The sequence below is a fragment of the Brachyhypopomus gauderio genome, chromosome 1 (genome assembly GCF_052324685.1).
Source record: "Brachyhypopomus gauderio isolate BG-103 chromosome 1, BGAUD_0.2, whole genome shotgun sequence".
In the NCBI taxonomy this organism is placed as follows: Eukaryota; Metazoa; Chordata; class Actinopteri; order Gymnotiformes; family Hypopomidae; genus Brachyhypopomus; species Brachyhypopomus gauderio.
In genome coordinates, this window is record NC_135211.1 from 12,327,915 (window position 1) to 12,349,946 (window position 22,032).

Here is a 22,032-nt window from a genome sequence, read left to right on the forward strand (position 1 = left end):
CCCTCCGTATCACTCACTCTCTCCCTCTCCCCATCTCTCTTTCTCTCTTCCCATCTCTCACACTCTCTTCGCATCTGTCTCTCTCCTCCTCCCCACCTATTACTCGCTCTCCATCTCACTCTCTCACTCTCCCCCTCCCCCATCGCACTCTCCCCTTCTCACATCTTTCACTCTCTTTCCTCTCCCCATTCTGATACTCTGCCCACCTCTCACTCACCCCTCCTCCCTCGTTTCATTTCTCCTTCTTTCTCTCCAGCCACCTTCATCTCTCCATCTCTCTCTCTTTCTCTGTCTCTGTCCATCTCACCCCTCTATCTCAACTCAATCAATCTGACGGTCTGTCTGTCTGATGCATTCCCACTGGTGCGTCAGTGGTCAGTAAATCATTTCTCCTCCTGAGTGGTCATGCATACCCAGAGTTGCTGTGAACTGCGTGCTGAGTCCTGCCCTCCCTCACTGCATCTTAAAACTATTTGACTACAAATCTAGGGAAGGGTATCTTCAAAATAAGACGAGGTAACGTAAGAGTTGGCTAATAGGCTAATTCCGTCGCCATTACAGCAACTAAAAATATAGAAATCATTGTTCCGACAGCACCTTTTATCAAAACAGCTCAAAGTGCTTCACAAAGCGGCAAGAAAACTACAGAGAAAAGTGTCAAGGGAAAAAGGAATAATCTCCATTAGGCCTTTCAATTCCCAGTGCTTTACTGGCATGTCAGATAATGGAGCAAAATCATTTAAATTTCATATTAAACTGGTGAATGAATTAAGCTTTACATGATAATTGGATAGCAATGATAATGACTGAAGTGAAAAGATATTTGTGTTAGTGAGACAGGTGTTTTTTTATTTGGCGTGTGTGTGTGTGCCAATGTTTGTGTGTATGGATGTCTCCTGACACTGTTACTCTCTCTCCCCCTCTCCAGACGGCCCCCTGGCGCGTTCCCTACACCACCAGCCCTCCTCGTCCTGCCCCCACACGCACGCCAGTGCCCCGCCCCCTCCTCAGCCCCCACCGCAGGGGGACTACGTCATCCCCCACCCGGTTCTCCCCTTCCACGCACCTCTCCCCTCCCACGGACCGGGCCACGCCGTGCCCGCTGCCCCGCCCCCGTCTCTCCAGCCCCATCACCTCCCGGGGTCCGGGGCCCCGTTACCCCAGCACCTGGCCCCCGAGCACCAGGCCCTGCCACACCACCTGCCTGTGCTGGGCCCCAACTCTGTGCAGAGGCTCCATCAGCACGAGATCCTGCGGATGGAGGTGCAGAGACGCAGGATGATGCAGCACCCGACGTGAGTGTGTGTGTGTGTGTGTGTGTGTGTGTGTGTGTACCTGTGTGTATGTGCGTCTAACGGCGAATATATGTAATACATCTCCATGCTAATTGCTGCTACCGTTTGCTTCACTGCTAGACGCGGGTCAGGCTGGTGCTTTAAGAATGATCGAGTTGTCCTTCTCTTTCTGATTCTCTCGTTCTCAATCCTCCAGTCGAGCACACGAAAGGCCCCCCCCACACCCACACAGAATGCACCCCAACTACGGGCACGGCCACCACATACACGTGCCACAGACCATGTCGTCACACCCCCGCCAGACCGACCAGAGGACCACGTGGTATGTCTGGCCTCGACAGATAGTCACATCGCAAGCTAGTTTTGGAGCTAAACCATTTTTAATCAGCTGATTATAATAGAGTTAAACCCTCCAGCAGCTAAATATAGTAAAGGAGTGAACAAATTGTGTTTTTCAGACGTTTCGCAGCCTTGTGTAAAAATAAAGCTAAATGGGTTTGGTGGTGTGTATAATTGCTGTTGTTTCTGTACCACAGGGAGCTGGGCATCGAGGCGGGTGTGACCGTAGCCCCATACCCTTCAGGACATCTACACACCCATCTGCCCCACTACCACCCCCCACCCAGGCTGCACCACTTCCCCATCCAGCTGATGGTGAGGCCCCTCCCCTGTAGCATCCACTCCAAGCCTTAATTACACACATTAGCATACATTAGCATAACTAATGAAGGCCTGGAATGGGTGCAGGTATTGCACAGATTAATGACGGCAGACTCAAGCCCCTCTATTCCTAACATCTGTTATTTCAGTGGCAGATTATTAGACCTCATGAATTATGCATTGGCAGTTATAACAACTACTCAAGAGCCACTTCAGAAGTGAAGATTAAGTCCGACATGCTTAAAAGTAAACAAACAGTTCTTGGACAGTTCAGAGGTGTTGTTAGTTGTGAAAATGCGCTGTCCGTCTGGTTTATGAAAACCCCGCTGTCTTTGGACCGGTAGACATTAGTGTCTTTCTTTTCTGTCTCCTTCCCACAGCACACTGGCATGTCCGACGTCACCTATCCGCACATTCGCTACATCTCGTCCAGAATGACTGGATTCGGCAGAACCTATGAGGTAAAACTCGCCCCGTCAGCGAGGATAGCTAACAAACGCTCAACAGTTTACAGACGCTATAAGCACCTGCCAGCCTCACTCCAACAAGCACAAGGATTAGTAACGCATTCGATTTCACCTGTAATAGAAAGAAGATGCATCGGCTTGAAAAACAAGCGGGTAAGCCGCTCTTGATTTTAATTGGTTGATTTTGGCTTCTCAGGATCTGCTGCATTTAGAGGAACGTCTGGGGACTGTGAATCGAGGGGCCTCTCAGGGAACTATAGAGAGGTGCACTTACCCGCACAAGTACAAGAAGGTGAGGGCACCCAGCTGTACTCTCTCGGACCGCCATGGGGACTGTGTGCTGTGGTACCAGTACCGGACGTGCTGGACACGCTCACTGATAGAACAGCTTATAAGGAGTCACTTTTAAAAAAACTCATTTAATTTTTTTTTTTTTTATCACGCCATATAAGTGAATATTTTCAAACAAATGTACACTTTAAAGTAGAAAACGACTGATGTGATGCGATGACGTAGTTGCTGTCTCCGTCTGCAAGAATGACCAGTTTGGGTGTGTGTGTGTAATGGCCTCTCTGCCCCCCTCTCACAGAGAAAGCTGCACAGTAAGCAGGACGAGGAGGAGGGGGCAGAGGAAGACACTGAAGAGAAATGTACCATCTGTCTGTCAATACTGGAGGAAGGAGAGGATGTCAGGTAAACCTCTGATACGTGTGTGTGTGTGTGGGCGCGCACCTCTGCGTCTTTGCGCCTATACAGTCCAGGCCGTGCTCTTGAGCCACATAATACAGCGTTTACCTAAAGACTGTGCTTCACCCGTTTGCTTCACTGTTCCGTCTCTTTCATATCCTGTTGCGCCCTCTGTTGGTAGGACACGAGAACTGCACGTTGTTTTTGTGTTTTCCCAGTGCTCTTGTGTCCAGTCATTGCTGTTCCTTGCCCTCCTCAGTATGCTGGTTCTCCTTCTGTTGCAGACGCCTGCCTTGTATGCACCTCTTCCATCAGCTGTGTGTGGACCAGTGGCTCCTCACTAACAAAAAGTGCCCCATCTGCAGAGTGGACATAGAGGCCCAGTTATCCTCTGAAAGTTGATGCTGTTTTTCTATTACCTTTTTTGTTGTTGTTGTTGTACCTGGTTTTTTTTTTTTCTTCATTATTTTCTTTTTCTGTTCAGTAACACATTCAACCAAAGATGGCATGAATTTACCTGCGCTGATCCAATACTGGAAAACAAAACAAAAACAGGAGGGGGAAAAAAACACAAAAAAAAAAAAAACAATTGCGCGAAGAGTGCCAGCTATCATATAGTACCAATACTGCAAGACATTACATCTCCATTAAGAGTTTCGAAATTTATTGTATTTATAAAGCTTTTATGTAGCTTTTAATTGTTTTCACAAGTGTCATATTATGTGTTTTTTTGTTGTTTTTGTTTTGGGGATTGTTTTTGTTATGCATGGATCCTTGCAATGCATTTCTTTGCACATACAAATGATTCAGAGCTGTCGGGCTCTGTGGACTTGCAGGCAAGAGTAGCTGCTCTGGTAAAGAAGCATTGTTATGTACCTAATGCCTCGCTTTACTGGAATAGAATGTCAACCTCCATTTTAAAACATTGCAGGACTCATTTTATTGATTGGTATATTATTGATTAGTTTTATGTTTTAGACAGTGTGATTTGATTTTTTTTGTTTTGTTTTAAGTGAATCAAGACATTCCTTAATTAGGAAATGAGATCATGCTTACCAGATGGGCTGCTGTATCAGTGTTTACCCACCCACAGCGTTCTCCTCCACTGAGGAACCTCTCACCTTCCAGGATAAGCTCGGTTCCTGGACGATCCCCCCACACCCTTGGATTTGACTTCACTCCCCCCCACACTTTAGGTGTGTTTCTAAAGACCAAAAAAAAAAAACAAACAAAAAAAAAAAACACAAACAAAACAAAAAAACGGACAAAAAAATATCCTGACTGTCACCTCTTCGTTCTGTCTTTGTGTCATGAAATGTGGTGTTTGATGAGGGCAGTGTCGGACCGTGCGCTTCCTCGGTACACTGTGTCACGTCTGGATCGGTGGGAGTTCGTCATGCCAGCACAGCTGACACAGGCCTGGAGAAATTGAGAAAACGGAATATTGATTTTTATCATGGTTTCCTGGACACCCCCCCTGTCTCTCTGCACATCTCTGAAGCAGACCGATTTCCTCCGTTTTAGATATGGTCATTACATACACATACTCCCTGTGCATTCTCTCTCTTTCTCATTCTCTCTCTCTCTCGCTGTGCAGCAAATGTATTTGTTATTTTCCCTTTTTTGTTTTTTTTTTTGTTTTGTTTTTTGCTGCTGTAAAAGCCTAACACTAATATTATTCTCTAGCTAACTTGCATATACTTGCACATGAGAGACAAGACAGGAGTGCTTTGAGAATGAAAGTGCGCTGAGGCTGTGTATTTCCTCTCTGTTTGCTGAATTTTGGGAAAAAAACTGTAATAATTTTGAATGGAGTGTTGGAATGCAGTACTTAATGGCAGGTATCCATGCATTCATAGACTTAATGGTCCCAGGATGCTACTCCAAGGGATTTACATTAGTTTTAAAATAATGATATTAATAAAGTTAGTAACTCTTGCTGTGTCTATTGTGTCACTCATTAATAATTAAGTACTTTTTACGATATAGCTAAAACAATTGCAGAACGTTTTGTTAACTGGAAGATGGCACCCTCCTGGTCAGAAGTCTGAAACTGGTTCACACGTGATAATACATTGCAAGAAGCTCACCTTTTTTTTTTTTTTTTAATAAGTGAATATGCTTCATTTAACGGCGCTTTTATACTTTTATATAGTCGTTAAACGGCTCCGTTGGCGTCCTCGAGCGCTCAACGCTCGCGGACCGTTTATGAGTGGCGCGTGTGACGTCGCCGCTCGAGCGTCGCGTGACGTTGCCTGCGCGCGTGAGAGGGAGCTTCGCTTTCGCGCTGAAGGGACTGGTAGCTAAAATGGCGTCGGGGGCCATTTCAGCGGAGACCAAGAAGATCTCGGATTTGCGCGTTGTAGATTTAAAATCACAACTCAAACGAAGGAACCTGGACGTTACGGGAGTTAAAAATGTCCTCGTCGCAAGACTAAAACAGGTAAACGTGTCAAATCGTTGTGCCGGCTCGTATTTCGATGCGACGGTTAGCTAGCTTAGCCAGCAGCTGCCTCCACACAAGTCGGCCGTTGAGCAGCTCGTAACCCAGCTGGTCTAGTCGCGGTTACATGAGCGACTTATTCAAGACATATACATATACTTAAATGGTGTGTAATCATGTGGTTGATAAATGTGCCTCGAAATATAGCTAGGTATGTAACGTAGCGCTCGGTATATTGAGACGTTTATCTTAGCCAGTTTGGTTGCAGGATGTATTTGTCTGGCTAACCACAAGTTCAGTGTCCTGTGAGTTAATGTTCATTTGAACGAATGTATCGCCACAAAACGCTGCAGACGCGGTTTTGCACAACAGATAACCGTGAAAATGGACAGTATGGACGCCTTTTAATCTAATGCTTTGCGTTTTGGCCATCACCTCGATCATGGATGAGTGACTGGTCGCTTTTATATGGGGGGGCGACGGTAAACACAGCATGTGAGGCCTAAACCTGCACATTAGTGCCGTTTCGGCCAGCTAATGTTGTTGGCTACAGAAAAAGAACCGTTGTCCTGTTTTGTGATTTGGCCTACGTTATTGTGTATTTTGTGTAATTGGTTGTATTTCTCCCCCTCCCTGTAGGCAATAGAGGATGAAGGTGGCGACCCAGACAACGTTGAGATCCTCGTGTCCGCCGACACACCTACCCGAAAGAGTGCGAAATCCAAAGGTAGAGATGTAGCTGTCGGACTGGGGCGGTTAGGATAACTACCTGCGACTCTAGCGCTGTATCGGTGCACAGCCGCATTTCCCCTGCCCCAGGCCCAGCTGGCTCGCTGATTCAATTGAATCTGGTTTAAAGTCGCGAAATTCAAACCCGATAGACCCCCGATTAGGAGTAGTAACTCTTACTTGTATCTCAAAGACAGGTACGCACCTTGACGTTTGACTCTTAAATAATTAGCTATTATATTTTTTAAGTTTCTATAGTTTAAGTGGTTTGGTTTTTATATCAGTTATGTAAGTCCTGCTTACACACACCAAGCTCCATTCAGTGGCAAAATAAGTAGTTCACATGATTTGGCTGCTACATCGACACACTTTCAGAGAAAACAAAAACACCAGCAGGGTTCATGTGCTGTCATGTCTACAAAGCAATTAGTATTTGTTAAATGAATGTTACATTTACTACCAAAAGTTGCAAAAATATTTATTAATGTGATTGTCATTTTTTTTTTCATTTATTTCTATAAAGTGCTGCTCACATGAATTGAAGAATTGGATTACTTTGTATTTCTCAAATCAGCCAGTTTATGATCCACAGAGATAGCCACCTTAATGGAGGCAGCCATTTTAATAATAGTTTTTGTACAGCATCTCAGACATCCAGCTCACTAGGTGTCCATGTAATGTCAGTATAATTCATAACATGAACATCATTGTTGGAAAAATGACTTGTTGCTCCTTTGAGTTGCTGAACAAGTTATATTCCTAGAAATGTTTGCTGAAGGTCCCTTTTAATGTTTTCATGATTTCTTTTTGAGCCACATAAATTGTTCTGTTTGTGGCTGTAAAAGCTGTGTGTCATCAAGAGTGAAAATTAACTTTCTTGACCATTAGTAATGATTGACCTCTTACTGGTTGTTGGAAGTACAATATATGCCAAATAATGCCAGTGAAAATGTTTCACTGATGCAGTGCCGCGATTAGTCCTGCCTCCAGCAAGTCAAAACTAAAAACCATGAAGTGACTTGATACATTGATCATTGCAATGAAAAAATGTTTTGTGCCGTTTCTTTTAATTTGATTATTACAACTGATATATACTATATTGTCAAATGTATTCGCTCACCCATCCAAATTATCGGAATCAGGTGTTCCAATCACTTCCATGGCCACAGGGGTATAAAATTAAGCACCTAGGCATGCAGACTGTTTCTACAAACATTTGTGAAAGAATGGGTCACTCTCAGAAGCTCAGTGAATTCCAGCGTGGAACTGTGATAAGATGCCACCTGTACAACAAATCCAGTCGTGATGATTCCTCGCTCTTTAATATTCCACAGTCAACTGTCAGCTGTATTATAACAAAATGGAATTGTTTGGGAACGACAGCAATTCAGCCACAAAGTGGTAGAGCACGTAAACTGATGGTACAGGGTCAGCAGATGCTGAAGCGCATAGTGCAAAGAGGTTGCCAACTTTCTGAACAATCACAGACATCCAAACTTCATGTGGCCTTCAGATAAGCTCAAGAACAGTACGCAGAGAGTTTAGAGGAATGGGTTTCCATGGTCGAGCAGCTGTATCCAAGCCATACATCACCTAGTGCAATGCAAAGCGTCGGATGCACTGGACTCTAGAGCAGTGGAGGCACGCTCTCTGGAGTGACGAGTCGCGCTTCATCTGGCAATCTGATGGATGTGTCTGTGTTTGGCGGTTGCTAGGAGAATGGTACTTGTCTGACTGCATTGTGCGAAGTGTAAAGTTTGGTGGAGGGGGGATTATGGTGTGGAGTTGTTTTTCAGGAGCTGTGCTTGGCTCCTTAGTTCCAGTGAAAGGAACTCTGAATGCTTCAGCGTACCAAGACATTTTGGATGATTCCACACTCCCAACTTTGTGGGAGCTGGCCCCTTCCTCTTCCAACATGACTGTGCACCAGTGCACAAAGCAAGGTCCATAAAGACATGGATGGCAGAGTCTGGTGTGGATTAACTTGTATGGCCTGCACAGAGTCCTGACCTCAACCTGATAAGAATACCTTTGGGATGAATTCAATCGGAGAGCCAGGCCTTCTCGTCCTCACATGAGTGTCACAAGATGAGTGTCCTCACAATTGCACTTCTGGAAGAATGGTCAAAAATCCCTCAAAATGCACTCCTAAACCTCGTGCAAAGAGTGCACCAACATCATATTGATCCCTATGGATTAGGAATGGGATGTCACTTAAGCTCATATGCGAGTCGAGGAAGGTGAGCGAATACTTTTGGCAATATATATATTCTGCATTGTTGAGTCTGGCGTATTGCATCTTCGTATTCGCAGTACCCCATAAATTTTCTATGGGGTCAAGATCAGGTAAGTTTGCTGGCCGATTAAGAACAGAGATACCATGGTCTTTAAACCAGTGACTGTATATATAATGGACGGTACGTCGCCGTTGACTCCCATTGTGAACTTTTGAAGCCACCAAGATGGCCGCACGGACACCGCCATCTTGGATGCGCTTGCGCAGTAGATGAAAATTGGAGCCAGAGCATGCGCATTAGAATCGGTAGGCAGGACAGTATCTCCACCAGAGACCGTATCTCTGCCCGACAATCTTTAGGATACGCCCACCAGTATAGACACTTTTGACGTTTTACAAAATAAAGGTAAAAGGTTTTAATACTGCTATCGAGAGTTTTGATGTTGAGCGCGTTCACATTTGAGCGTCTGGTATTAGATGTCAACCAACGCAGCTATTAACTGTCAATCACCTTATCGCCACACCCCTTTAAATAACACTTGATAACTTCTATAAAATCTGTTTATCGTAGAGAAAAACACTGGGAGAGATACTAACGCAATGGGGTCTTATAGAATTGACAAAATATAATTGCTCAAAAAACTTATTTTACGTGTAATAAAAATTCAAAGTTTCTCGTCCGGCCCGTTTACTTGCATGGGAATGGGCGGGGTTAAAAGTTGTACTGCAGCCAGCCACTAGAGGGCAGCTGACAGGGAGGCTTCACTTTTCACTCGTATCGTGCAGTCCGTTTATATATACGGTCTCTGCTTTAAACCAGGTACTGATAGCTTTGGCACTGTGCAGGTGCCAAATCCTTTTGAAAAATTAAATCTGCAGATGACGTGACGCCCCAAGCCATCGCTGACTGTGGAAACTTTACACTGGACCTCTAGCAGCGTGGCTTCTGTGCCCCTCCTCTCTTCCTCCAGACTCTGGGACCTTGACTTCCAAAGGAAATGCAACATTTACTTTCATCAGAGAACTTACGTTTGGACGACTACGCAGCAGTCCAGTCCTGTTTGTCTTTAGCTCAGGCGAGACTCTTCTGACACCGTGTCTTGTTCAAGAGACACAAGGAATGCGAGAGCTGAAACGCGTGTCTTGCGTACATCTCTGCGTGGTGGTTCTTGAAGCACTGACTCCAGCTGCAGTCCAGTCTTTATGGATCTCCCCCACATTTTTGAATGGGTTTTGTTTCACAGTCCTCTCCAGGGTGCAGTTATCCCTATTTGCTTGTACACTTCTTTCTACCATGTTTTTTCCTTCTCTTCGCCTCTCTATTAATGTGCTTGGACACAGAGCTCTGAACTGCCAGCCTCTTTAGCAATGACCTTTTGTGTCTTGCCCCACGTGAGGTGTCAATGGTTGTCTTTTGGACAACTGCTTTCCTCTGCCAACAACCTTTTTGGAGATGGAAATTTTATTTTCCAGCAGTACATGGCACCTGTCCAATACCTGGTTTAAATACAGCAGTATCACTGTGTTTGGCCAGCAAACTGGCCTGACCTTAACCCCATAGAGAATCTATGGTGTATTTTCAAGAGGAAGATGAGACACCAGACCCAACAATGCAGACGAGGTGAAGAATGCTATCAAAGCAACCTGGACTTCCATAACACTTCTGCAGTGCCATGGGCTGATCGCCTCCATGCCACGCCGCATTGATGCAGTAATTCATGCAAAAGGAGCCCTGATCAAGTATCGAGTGCATTTACTGTACAAACTATTTCAGTAGGCCAACACTTTTGAATTAAACATTTTTTTCAGTCTTGTCCTTAATTTTCTGAGATACTGATTTTGGGTTTTCATTGGCTGTAAGCCATAATCAACATTAATGGAAATAAATACTTAACCGGTAATAATCACTTTGGCATTAACCTATATATATTTATATGCGTTTCACTTGTATTGAATCACTGAAATTATATTCTAATTTATTGATACGTATTTATGTATGTATCAATGTATATATGTATGTGTATTATACACTTTTAGAAAGTGCCTTGTAATACATTATATGCAGTTTGAATTACCTTGCCTTTTTGCAGACTATATGACACTTGGAAGCTGAAACCAGTGTGACTGCTTTTAGCTGGCGGAACGCAGTGCGGTGTTTTTGTAATTTAATGACTCATCTGACTTGCGCTGTATACGCCTTTTAGAATTGCCACGATCATCTTAACGTTGGCTGACATTTTGAAGGTCTTGTCTGTGCCCATTCAGGAAAGAAGATTGATTCAGACCTTGACGCCACAATGGAAGAGGAGGCCTTTTCCAAGGTAAGGATTCTGTTGAAGTCTGTTAGTAAAACAAGATTAGTTTACATGTTCCTTTTCTGTGTAGTGTTTCATATATACTGACTCTGAGCATTATAGGATTAGATCCGACGATGCAAAAGTATTGATACCGAGTACTATCTTTGGAAGTGTACCTAGAAAATAAATCTGGCTTAATGTTGAGCTCTGAATGGGCTATATTAATAAATGTATATGAGCAATACCATAAAATGCACTTATTTATAGGAAAATATCAAACTCAATTTGGAAAATAACTTATCTGCAGCAACACTTAAAAAAAAAAAATTTTTTATTTTTTTTTAGGTTTTCTATGTTTTGGTAAAACTTTTATAATGTGCCAGTTTATTGAATTATTGTTATTGTATTTTTTTTCCCCCAGGAAGCGGAAGAAGAGGAATTTGAGAAAGGTATGTCTGGTCTCGCGCTGGGGTGGACTGATAAACCTTTTTAGGCTCCACAGGTTCTTTGTGCTCTGAAGGTGGGACTTTCCTTCCTGACGTTGCACCTTGCTTATAAATCTCTTCACGACATGCGACCTTTGTGTCGTTCATCCGCACGGTACCAACAGGACTGGAAAACTGCCGATATCACATCATTTTGCTCTTCACGTTGAGCACATTGCTGCGTCAAAGAACGGATTGGAACATCTGCTGCTTCAAAGAACGGATCGGATCCAACAGGCTCTCTCAACACCAGCTATATTACCGGCATGAAAAAGCATTATCCTGCTCCTTCTTGTGAACGCCAGAGGAGGCTTTTCGAACGAGCACATGGACTCCTTGTATCACTCTCCATAGATCAGGATTCAACGCATCCAACAGTCCGCTTCCTCCTTCATTTTGACTGAACTGGGACATTTGACTGAACTGGGACAGACCTGCTGCATCTCCTGGATGACCGGTCACATGATGACACAGCACACTCTCACCTCCCCTTTTTGACTGCAAGGCATCATGGCGACGTGTCTGAAGTGGACCGCATTGTCTCGTTGCTTTTGCTTGGATCACGGTCGAGACGGCGCGGGGCTCAAACCTGTATGTTGTGGCCAGAGCCCAGTGGCACGGGCTGGCGCTCTCCAGCAGATCAGAGATGATGAGGAGTCCACTCTTTCTTTCCCCGCGACAGGACAAGAAGGACACTTCGGGGACGTGTTGGAAAGCTGACCCTGGACATGGCCTCGATGAGCCGCATGGCTTGCTTTGGACTGCTGGAAAAAGGACTTGTTTCTGTGGCGCACATGGCCATTGCTTTCATACCAAGAACACATCTGTAATGCACAGAGGTCCAAACAAATTTCAACCAATGGGAGGAAGAAACGGGCTCCTTCAAAGGTTGGACCAATGAAGAATGCTGTTGGACGCCATTTTATGAGAAGTGATTTTTCTCCGAGATGACTGAAGATTGTTGAATCCCTCCATTTTCTAAGGAATGTATGTTTTGTGTTATACCTGTGGTTTCCTCACCCACGATGACCACTAACACTAAACTTGCTCTCTATTCTGCTTTCTAGGTGACGTAGCTCAGAGATGTGAATGTTAAACAATGTGTTTTTGCCATGTCTTATCCTTGTTAAATCCCTCAGATGTAACTGATACTGATGATGCTACTCGTGAAAATTCTAAATCCTTCTCCGACGGAGATGGCCTCGCTGAACCTGAGGCACTGCCAGAACCAGAGGCGGAGCCTGAGGTTGAAGCAGAGATGGACCCTGAGATAGAGGTGGAGCCTGAGCTTGAGGCTGAAGCTGAACCTGAAGCTCCTGCGATGGATGCCTTGGAAAGCGAACCCGCCCCCGAACATGCCAGAGAGGTCGAAGATGATAACATTTCCGTCACCATCCAGGCCGAAGATGCCATCACGCTGGATGTGGATGGCGACGACCTCCTGGAAACAGGTAAACATGTGAAACTTCCAGATTCTGAGGCGGACAAGGGCTGTGATGAGCCAGAAGCCTCAGCCGAGATGAGGCAAGAGGCAGACTCAATGGCTGAAGCAAAGGACGGCCACAAAGATGGTAAGAGGGATGACGGGCCGAAGTCTGATGCCACCAAGAAGGACAGCCGCGAGGCCTCGAAGAAAGCTGAATCGGGAGACAAAGAAAAGGATTCTGGGAAGAAAGGCCCCTCTTCTACTGGGGCCACAGGTCAAGCAAAGAGGTTTGTCTTTCTATGTCAGTTCTTTAAGATACTTCTACCAAGTTCCAGATCACTAAGAACGCAGCATTGTGGGTAGCTGCAAGATTTTTTTTTTTCTCCTCCCATAAAGAGTTGTTCATTGTACCTAATTCCTGCCATTGGTTTCCTTTGATTTGGTTGGCCATTTTTTGAAGTTGGTTAATTGGTGGCATTAAAGAAGGAGATCAGAACACGGCTGTTACTCACATTTCCAGCACTTTTATTGCCTTTTCCAGTCCAAACTTATGGGTTTGTAAAAGAGCAGTAGTCCCAGTGATGACAGAGGGGTTTATCAGTCCAATGAAGTGATTCGCTGTGAAGTTGAACACACTGCTGAAGATTTCATTGACCAAGAGAATAAATTGGCAGAAACCTGAGCCACCTTGCTCCCGTGGAAAAGCAATGAAAGAAGCCTTATTGGAGAGTTACCCAAGTGCAAGCCTTACCTATGGGGATGTTTGGTTTTCATTTTCTTTTTTGTAACGCGCGCCAAAGCAATGTGTTGATTGATGGTCATTTGTGTGGATATGTACGTCAGAGCCCACAGGTTGAACCCGCTGTTCTTGTATCACTTGCTCATTTCTCTCCTCTTGTCGCTCTCGCCATAATTGCGTTGTAGCTCCTCAAAAGACAGAGACGGGAAGACCACGAAAGATGAGAAAGGTAAGAGTGCCCCTCTGAAATTACTTGCGTAAAAGTAGCCGGGCGTGATTCCATTTAGGAAGTGATTACGGTTTACAGATATTCTCAGAGATGGCCCTGAAACGCCACTCTGAGAAAACGGATGACTAACCATCACCATCTTTTATTTGCTTCTGAGTCACAGCGAGCCTTTTGATCTGAACCTTGTTTTGTAGTCATGTGGTTGTTTTGCATGAATGGTGTTTCGAGCATAACTAAGTCATAGAAAACGTTCTTTGTAAACCGTAACCGTATGTGGGCGCATGAAAGCAGCTGTCCAACTCGTGATGCTGGTGAATATGCAGTTGTCAAGGATTTCCAGCTACTACTACTGCAGTTTCTCTCTGGACCTAAATAGTCCAGTGGAGCAGAATGCCATTTAAAAGTCCTGGCAGAGTAGATTCTTGCAATACAGCAAAGTGGAAAGCAGAGTAAATGTTCTGCCCAAGAGAGTAGGTGGGCCAGGTGATGTGTGGTTGATGTATTGAGTGTTTGTCATTGACCTTTAGCTTGGGATCCATATTTAGGCGGGACTAGCAGCAGCACGAGCTCTACGCGAAACCTGTGGGTGAGCGGCCTGTCCTCTAACACCAAAGCGGCTGACCTGAAAAACCTTTTCGGCAAATATGGGAAGGTAACATCACCTTTTTTTTCTGGAGGGGCACTTGAGAGGGCATTTGGCAGCAGGAAATGGTTTAACTAGTGGAGGCATAAATGTATGAATGTGTTGATACAGTGGAACCTCTGTTAACGAACACAATCCGCTCCAAAAAGTTACCAGAGATGTTCGCTATCCAAAACAATTTTCCCCGTAAGAAATAAAGTAAATATAAATAATTGGTTCCCAGACCCTGTTGACTCGCAAAAAAAAAATATATATATATATATATATATATATATATATATATATGTATATGTAAAGTTACAGGCTATATAGGTAACGTAACATTTAGTAAACACAAGTACTTGTGCACTGTGCCGTATTCGGCGGCGATATCTGATTTATGCCTCGTTCAAACTTGGAAATCATTTCCTTTTTCAATTGAATTGTTGGCCGCTTCCTTTTCCACTACACTGCTACGATCACATTTAATCTTCTTTGGAGCCATTATTGAGGGCTATATTCTTAAAATAAAGCACAAAAATCACTAAGTAAGAAGGATGCGTACAGATAAAGATAACGAACGAGCGCGAATGATTCTTGGTCTGAGTTGCTGGTGGGTCAGTGTGGGTGACGTAGCTGTTGGCGATCCAAAATTTAGTTCGCTATCCGGCGCAAATCCGACTGGAAAAATTGTTATCTGAATTGTTTGCTATCGCCTTCACTAACCGAGGTTCCACTGTATACATACAATGTTCAGCCTTAACAATGTTTTACATAACCTGTTGCTGTTGACATGTTTTAAGGTTTTCAGTGCCAAAGTGGTGACCAATGCCCGCAGCCCAGGAGCCAAATGCTATGGCCTGGTGACCATGTCCTCCAGTGCCGAGGTGGCCAGATGCATCTCCCACCTGGACCACACAGAGCTCCATGGACAGCAGATATCCGTGGACAGGGTAAAGGCTGCCTCCTGTTAGGAGGATCACATTTACTATGCAGCGGTCACAGGGAGAGTGAGAAGGTCCATAGGATGATCTACTTCTACTAGGGATGCAAATTATCGATTAATTCATTAATCGTTAGTTGATTGATCTTATCGATCGACTTTCGATTAATCGATAAGCGGCGTTTTCCACCTGAATTTCATTGTTTCAATAGGGCTTTTAAAAATATTAGCTAAATATACTGCTCAAAAAAATTAAGGGAACACTAAAATAACACATCCTAGATCTCAATTAATAAAAATCTTTGAAATCAGTTGAAAATCTTTCATTTCTACCCGTTGTCTGTTCCATTTGCACAAGAGCAGTTGAAATTGATTCACAATCAGTGTTGTTTCCTATCTGAACACGAAGTGTGGATGACTTGGAGTTACATTGTGTTGTTTAAGTGTTCCCTTTATTTTTTTGAGCAGTGTAGTTAAAACACTTTGGTCAAAAAGTATGTATTATATTATGATAATTACATTGTATTATATGATATATTGCTCAAGTAATTATGCATTAGGAATTTTTTATGGTATAACAAAATACATTCTTTCATTTAAAAAAGGAATAAATTAAGGACTGGCTCCGTTCTTGCATTTGAAACATTAGACATTTTAAAAAATGTAAAAAAAAAATTTAAAGAAGAAATTAAATAGAGAGCCAAACAGAATATTATTGAGCCTATGCTTGGACAATGTTTCTAGCGTTGTCGTGAACACACGCTGTAACGCGACCGGAGAGTGCCCAAGTCTCCACAACATCATTGAGCTTGTCAGCTAAATTGTCAGCGGTGTGTCTGTCCGACATGTTCGTCGTAATCAGCACTGCAGATTTTAGCTGCCAGTTCTCGTCAGTGTAGTGGCACGTCACGGTAATGTAACTTTATGTTGTTAGAGTCGTCCAACAATCTGTTGTAAGGGCTACAGCAGTAGTGGTAGCTAGCTTTGTTTTAGCTCACTCTTCATTTTTCATAGCGAGCTTCGAAAACGCTCGCCTTCCCAGTGTAGCTGTGATTTTAGGTTGACCAGGTGCACTGGTGATATGCAGGACAGCTGCATGCACGGTGTTCAAATCATAATTGAGTGAGCTAGTGGAACTGTTGTACTTCAATACCGCATTACACACAGAACATTTGACTTCTTAGCCTAAATTAACAATGTTAAAATTGTAGCCACTACTACTCCTCGCAGCGAATTCCCTAACAGACAGGCACTTGGCCCTTTAAGTGACACTGGGGGAGCGGCGCCTGCGCGCGCCAGGGGAGGGGGAGAGAACCGTGCTGTTGTTTGAGTTGCGTGGAAAATAAAGTTTCCCTCCTCGGGATTTTCTGGATTACGCAGTTTCTGCCTCGTTTCCCGAACCCGCTTCAAAATGGTCCTACACCGCACGTCTTTTCGCCCGCTTCATTTTGTTTTCCACTCTGGTCTTTCGCGACACGTGTTCACCTCTCGTTCTTACACTCTGTTCAAGTTACTACAGGAGCGCTCTCTAACGATTAATCGTGATTAATACATTTTGATCGAGTAACGTCTTAATCGACAATTAATCGAAAGTCGATTAATCATTTGCATCCCTAACTTCTACAATAGTCTGAAGAGTCAAAAGTGTTTTATAATTGTAGATCAAATTTTTATACTCTTCTGGGAGGAGTAAAGGGGGATTTATTTGTTTATGGTCTTTTAACCCTTTAGGTTAAAAGTGACCCTTTCAAGAAGGACTTTTCCAAGAAGGACGGGGAGGACAAATCTGGGTCCAGTAAAGCGTCAGGAGATAAGCGGACTCCCACCGGGATGAAGGCCACTAGCAAGTGAGGGAATCTTGTGTTTCGTGGTGGTGGTGGTAATATATTTGTATCAAGAACCCAATGCTGTTTCCACTTTGCATTAGCATACATTTTGGAAATTGATCATATTTTAATTTCATTTGGCCACGAATGACTAACCTGGTGTCCTGAATTGTGTCCTGCATCAGTGAAACCAGACAATTCTTAGCCATCAATCCTGACTTCCCTTTGGTGCCTAAAATTAGTTTGGACTGTTGTAGAAATGGCTGAGCCCATTTGCTCCCTGCTTTAAATGGTTTTTTCAATATGAGATCACACGACGCGCCGGTAGAATCAGGTGAAATGGAAATTATGTGCACGTTAGTCTGCATGTCATGCAGTAGAGTAAAATTGGCTCTCCTCAGGTTGCTCTGGGCGTGCATGTTAGTATGAACAGAATCTAGCTAAAGAACATCCGGATCCAGACATGAAACGCACGTTAATGGCCAAATGTGAAGAGGTCTTCAGAGACTTCAGAATTATGGAGCAGGGTCTTAAAGTGCAAACAGTTGGAATGTGAAGATTACACGCATGTGTGGTTTGTAGGTGTACTCTCGTGATCAGGTGCAGCAGTAAGTGTGTACTTAAGCAGTGAAGTGATGCTGGTGAGCGGTTCATGCTCATGGAGGGGCAGGTCGTGGTCCTCATACATGTGTCTCCATAGGATTCAGGCCTCTAAAAAGGAAGAGAAGAAACCCGAGAAGGAGGCCAAAGAAGTATCCAAGAAGCAGGAGTCCAAGAGTATCAAGGCTGACGCCCCCTCCTCTGGCTCCACCTCTGACCCCAAGAAGGAAGAAAAGAAGCATGGCCGTATGTATTACAGATTTGGTGGTGTGTGTGTGTGTGTGTGTGCGCGCTTTTAAATACAGTAGAACCCTGGAGCTCGACGCTAATTTGTTCTGGAAGGAGCGTCCAGAAGCGATGCAGTCGAGTTCAGAATCAATTTTTCCCCAAATTCGAGAGGTGCATGACCCTCATGCGGTCATCTTAAACGCTAACTAGCAGCATGTGACCGAAGCACGAGCTGCATTTTGTTTACAAAAGTCACATAAGACGGTCGGATTCCGAAGTTCTGTTCGAGCTCCGAAACAAAATGTTCTCGATATTTTGCATCTACCTCGGAATGTCGAGGACCGAGGCGGTCGAGTTCCGGGGTTCTACTGTATTTCTAAATGAAGGATGCAGAGAGCTATAATTGACTTGCTTATTTTCACCCCCCAGGGAAAAGTCCAGGGAAGATGGTAGTTATTGACCAAACTAAAGGAGATCAGGGCTTCAACAAACTTCGCCCGCCGTTCAGACGTGGAGGGAGGTTTGACAAGGTAGCTGATAAAGTGCGGTTTTAATTAAAGCCAATGTGGGCCCTTTCTATTGGATAAGCTTGTTTGTTTGAATTACTGTGACGTCTGAGACGACTGCTCCTCTCATTCTCCAGCCTGGCCCCCCCAATATGATGAACAGACGGCCCAGATGGCTCATTCCTCCTGAAGAGGTTTGTCATCTTTTTATTTTCTAAAACCACAACAGCCTGCACAGCATAAACAATTTAACAGAGTTGACCCCCCCCCCCCCCCCCCTCCCCCCTTATTTATTGTGAGACTGTCTTGGAATTAAAAAATGGCTCCTTTTAATGGCAGTTACCATTCGAACAGATGGAAGCAATGAAGAGAAGGCCTTTGCTGAGTAAGGGCGGGACCAAGGACATCCTGCCCTTCGATAAGATGAAGGAGCAACGCATGCGTGAGAGGATGGTCAGGATGGAGCACCTCCGCAGGGCCATACAGCTGCGCAGGTGAGACGCTCGCACTCGGCTCCGGCGGGCACGTTCGTTCTCTCGCTCCCCCGGCGCTCACTCGCTCGCTCCCGTTCCCCTCCCCGCAGGCGTCGCGAGATGGCAGAGCGCGAGCGGCGGGAGCGCGAACGCGAGCGCCTGCGCGTGATGAGGGAGCGCGAGGAGCGGGAGAACCTGATGCGCGAGCGCCAGCGTCTGGAGATGGAGCGCCAGAAGTTGGAGCGCGAGCGCATGGAGCGCGAGAGGCTGGAGAGGGAGCGCATCCGCATAGAGCAGGTGGGGGCCGCCGCGCTAACGACGCCGCATGACCCCGCCCCCCCTACGCCCTCGCCGTTCCTGCTCGCTGAATTTTGGCCTTGCGATTTTGTGCAGGAGCGGCGGAAGGAGGCGGAGCGTCTGGCGCGGGAGAGGGAGGAGCTGAGGAGGCAGCAGGAGCAGCTGCGCTATGAACAGGAGAAGCGCAACAGCTTGAAGAGGGGCCGTGACGTGGACCACAGGTGCCCGACTGCACACCCTCACAGTCCTTCACCACCGCTAGCACCATAAGAAGGCCCCTGCTAATCTTATGAGTTGTCCTTCCCAAAAGCTGTTGTTGGTAGTGCAGTTAGCGTTTTAGCTAAGCTTTTAGCAGTCACATTGATATGAATGCAGAATATTTAATATATACTGAAGTATAGAAGGTATTAATTTGATTAAGTACTGCTAAGTTAACTACTATGTCAAACCTACATGAATTCCAGGGTGAATACCCACCCTGTTTTCTGGTCAGAGCTCATTGTAATGGAAGATTGAACAACTTCTCAGTGGTTCTTTTGTGTTCAGAATTCGAACATGCAGGTTGCCTGACTCCTCTGTGTCCGGCAGGAGGGACGACCCCTACTGGAACGGTAATAAGAAGATGCCTCCGGAGTCCGAGGGCCGGATCGGCCAAGCTTCCGACTACGGCAGCCGGCCCCAGGGCCGCTTCAACGACTTCAGCTCCAGAGACAGGCCACGCTTCCCAGACGGAGCCGTCCAGCCCAACAGCTTTGACAGGTGAGGGCACTCTGGACCCTAATTAACGGGGCCGTTGCTCGTCCATCTGTGTGACTGCAGGTGAGCTGTTGTAGTTTGGAGAAGGTTCAGCAGCTGGTTTTACATGTCTTGGCTTGAACACACACTGACAAATAGGTTGGTTCCATTCAACAGTCCCAATAGTTTGCAGTTTAGTCCTTGAAACCCACCAGATTATCCACATTTGTGCTCTAATCCAGCTCCAGATTATCCACATTTGTGCTCTAATCCAGCTCCAGATTATCCACATTTGTGCTCTAATCCAGCTCCAGGTGCACCTGAACTTGAGCAGAGTTTGATGTATGTAAAACCCTTTTATGGCTCTCTAGGCGGAATCGTTTTGAGGGCGAACCCGACAGCAAGAAGGCCCGGCCTGATCCCAGGAGGGAGGGCTCTGGCTTCGACCGCTACCCCAAAAGCTTCGACTCTGTGCGCCGGGCCGAGCCACCGCCGCCTCCTCCTCCTCCTCCCCGGGCAGAACTGCGGGACACGGACAGGCGGGAGATGCGGGACCGAGACGAGCGGCGGCCCGTTTCCATGCCTGAGCGGCCAGCGGGGGGCAGAGCGCCTCCCCCGGCCATGACGCACTCGCGCTCTGCCAGAGACACGGGCCACGCCGGCTGGAAAAACGACAGCAGCATGAACACCAAACCAGCCGATGTCCGGTAAGTACTGCAGCGTTTTGAAATCTTCTCTCGCGACGTGTGCGCACACGTCCACCTATTTGTATTTTTCATAACGTCATAGCAGAGAGTTTTAAGTGCTGAAAATTACTCCAGCACATCTGACTTAGTACATCAGCTAATGATCAAAGGTTAAAGTGTGTGTGTGTGTGTGGTCCACGGTCCACCAGGGGTGCGGTGCGACTGCGGCCCGAGCGTTCAGGCAGAGAAGGGCCCGGGCCCGCCATGAGAGGAGCGCCAGCCTCGGCTAACCACGGCAGAAGCTCCTTCAGCAGCCGTGACGGAGGCAGGCCGGCTGTCATGGGAGATCAGGTGAGCGCTCGTCTAACCACCGCCCGTGTCCGGGAACCGAGCCGGGCAGAGAGGTCCCCGGTGGTTCTTCTGAGATGATGCGAGGCCACGTTTTGAGATCGGGGGAGCGCGCGTGTTGTCCGCGATGTTGGGAACGGTCCGGGTCGGTTCCTCACTCCTGCGTTCTCTCGGGTCTCCGCAGCATTTCAGCAGCAGCCGGCAGGTGGTGGTGGAGAGGCACGGCCGTGACCAGGGCCCCAGGAAGGAGTGGCACGGGCCCGGGGGCTCCCAGAGCGGGGGCTTCCCTGACAACCGCCGCCTGGGGGAGACCAGAGCCAGCATGATGTCTCCCCACTCCAGGTACACTCGCTCGTGGTGTTTGAATTGGTTGTGTAAAGTACATTATGACCAATGAACACCTAATACCAAATAAAACACTATTACGCCAGTGTAAATATCTGTTTTGAATGCGTGACCAGTACACTGCGCTCGTGTGCATGTCTCCAGGTCTTAAGTGTTCCCCTGTGTGTGTGTGTGTTTGCAGCCACTCCTCTTCTGGTATGAACAGAATCGTCCAGATCACCAACGTCCCCATGGCAGGCAGCAGTGGAGGATTCAAACCCTTTAAAGGAAGGTTCTAGCATCCCGGCCCCATCCCCCCCCCCCCCCCCCATTTTTGCAACCAGGACACAACAAACACCCCTTTATAATGAACCCCCCCCCCCCCCCCCCTTTTTTTTTTTTTTTTTTTTTTTTTTAGTTCGGGATATTGGATGTTTTTAAATGGCTGGACTGTGGCTGATGGGTTATTGTCAAACATCCCCCCCCCCCCCCGTTTTTTTTTTTTCCTGTTTTTTGTATAGACCTTTAAGCTACAACTAAGTGTTCCTGAACTCTGACCTGTAAAACGATGCCAGTGCACATACATGTTGCTCCAGCACATGCTGTATGGGCAGCTTGTACAGTCTGATTTTTTAACCAGCCTTTGTGTGTTGAAATTGCCTCTGTCTTAAAAAAAAAAAAAAAAAAAAAAAAAAAAGAAAGAAAGAAAAACAACCACCTTGACTTTTCTAGGCCAGTGTTTACTGCTTGT

General features: G+C 45.8%; 2 protein-coding genes across 12 annotated transcripts in view; both read left to right on the top strand.

Annotated features, from left to right (window-relative positions):
- Positions 1-3,741, top strand: part of rnf111 (ring finger protein 111) — a 24,814-nt gene extending 21,073 nt beyond the window's left edge. For all 6 annotated transcript variants that reach the window (XM_076997081.1, XM_076997100.1, XM_076997092.1 and 3 more), the window contains 7 exons: positions 929-1,295; positions 1,492-1,617; positions 1,832-1,949; positions 2,336-2,416; positions 2,619-2,714; positions 3,012-3,115; positions 3,394-3,741. In XM_076997081.1, the coding sequence (XP_076853196.1) occupies positions 929-1,295; positions 1,492-1,617; positions 1,832-1,949; positions 2,336-2,416; positions 2,619-2,714; positions 3,012-3,115; positions 3,394-3,511 (1,010 nt within the window). In that variant the 3' untranslated portion in view covers positions 3,512-3,741. The remainder of the gene's footprint in view (positions 1-928; positions 1,296-1,491; positions 1,618-1,831; positions 1,950-2,335; positions 2,417-2,618; positions 2,715-3,011; positions 3,116-3,393) is intronic.
- Positions 3,742-5,356: 1,615 nt separating this feature from the next.
- On the top strand, positions 5,357-21,654 carry sltm (SAFB-like, transcription modulator). Of its 6 annotated transcripts, none has more exons than XM_076997153.1 (20): positions 5,357-5,552; positions 6,192-6,279; positions 10,783-10,838; positions 11,236-11,263; positions 12,439-13,012; positions 13,650-13,693; positions 14,221-14,345; positions 15,119-15,268; positions 16,990-17,105; positions 17,785-17,930; positions 18,342-18,442; positions 18,556-18,612; positions 18,773-18,912; positions 19,002-19,188; positions 19,285-19,409; positions 19,735-19,947; positions 20,295-20,630; positions 20,819-20,960; positions 21,142-21,299; positions 21,484-21,654. In XM_076997153.1, the coding sequence occupies exons 1-20, from the start codon at positions 5,418-5,420 to the stop codon at positions 21,578-21,580; spliced, it is 3,018 nt and encodes a 1,005-aa protein (XP_076853268.1). In that variant the 5' UTR covers positions 5,357-5,417; the 3' UTR covers positions 21,581-21,654. The 6 variants fall into 6 exon arrangements, with proteins under 6 accessions (XP_076853268.1, XP_076853259.1, XP_076853287.1 ...); XM_076997144.1 differs by having other exon boundaries at positions 5,358-5,552; positions 18,758-18,912; XM_076997172.1 differs by having other exon boundaries at positions 5,358-5,552; positions 18,758-18,912; positions 19,777-19,947.
- Positions 21,655-22,032: the final 378 nt, after the last annotated feature.

Bases quoted from the DNA above. Each gene is read 5' to 3' on its own strand.
- sltm (XM_076997144.1), top strand. From the start codon at position 5,418: ATGGCGTCGGGGGCCATTTCAGCGGAGACCAAGAAGATCTCGGATTTG. The intron at 6,280-10,782 runs GTAGAGATGTAG...GTGCCCATTCAG, and splicing joins AAAGAGTGCGAAATCCAAAG to GAAAGAAGATTGATTCAGAC. The intron at 13,013-13,649 runs GTTTGTCTTTCT...ATTGCGTTGTAG, and splicing joins GCCACAGGTCAAGCAAAGAG to CTCCTCAAAAGACAGAGACG.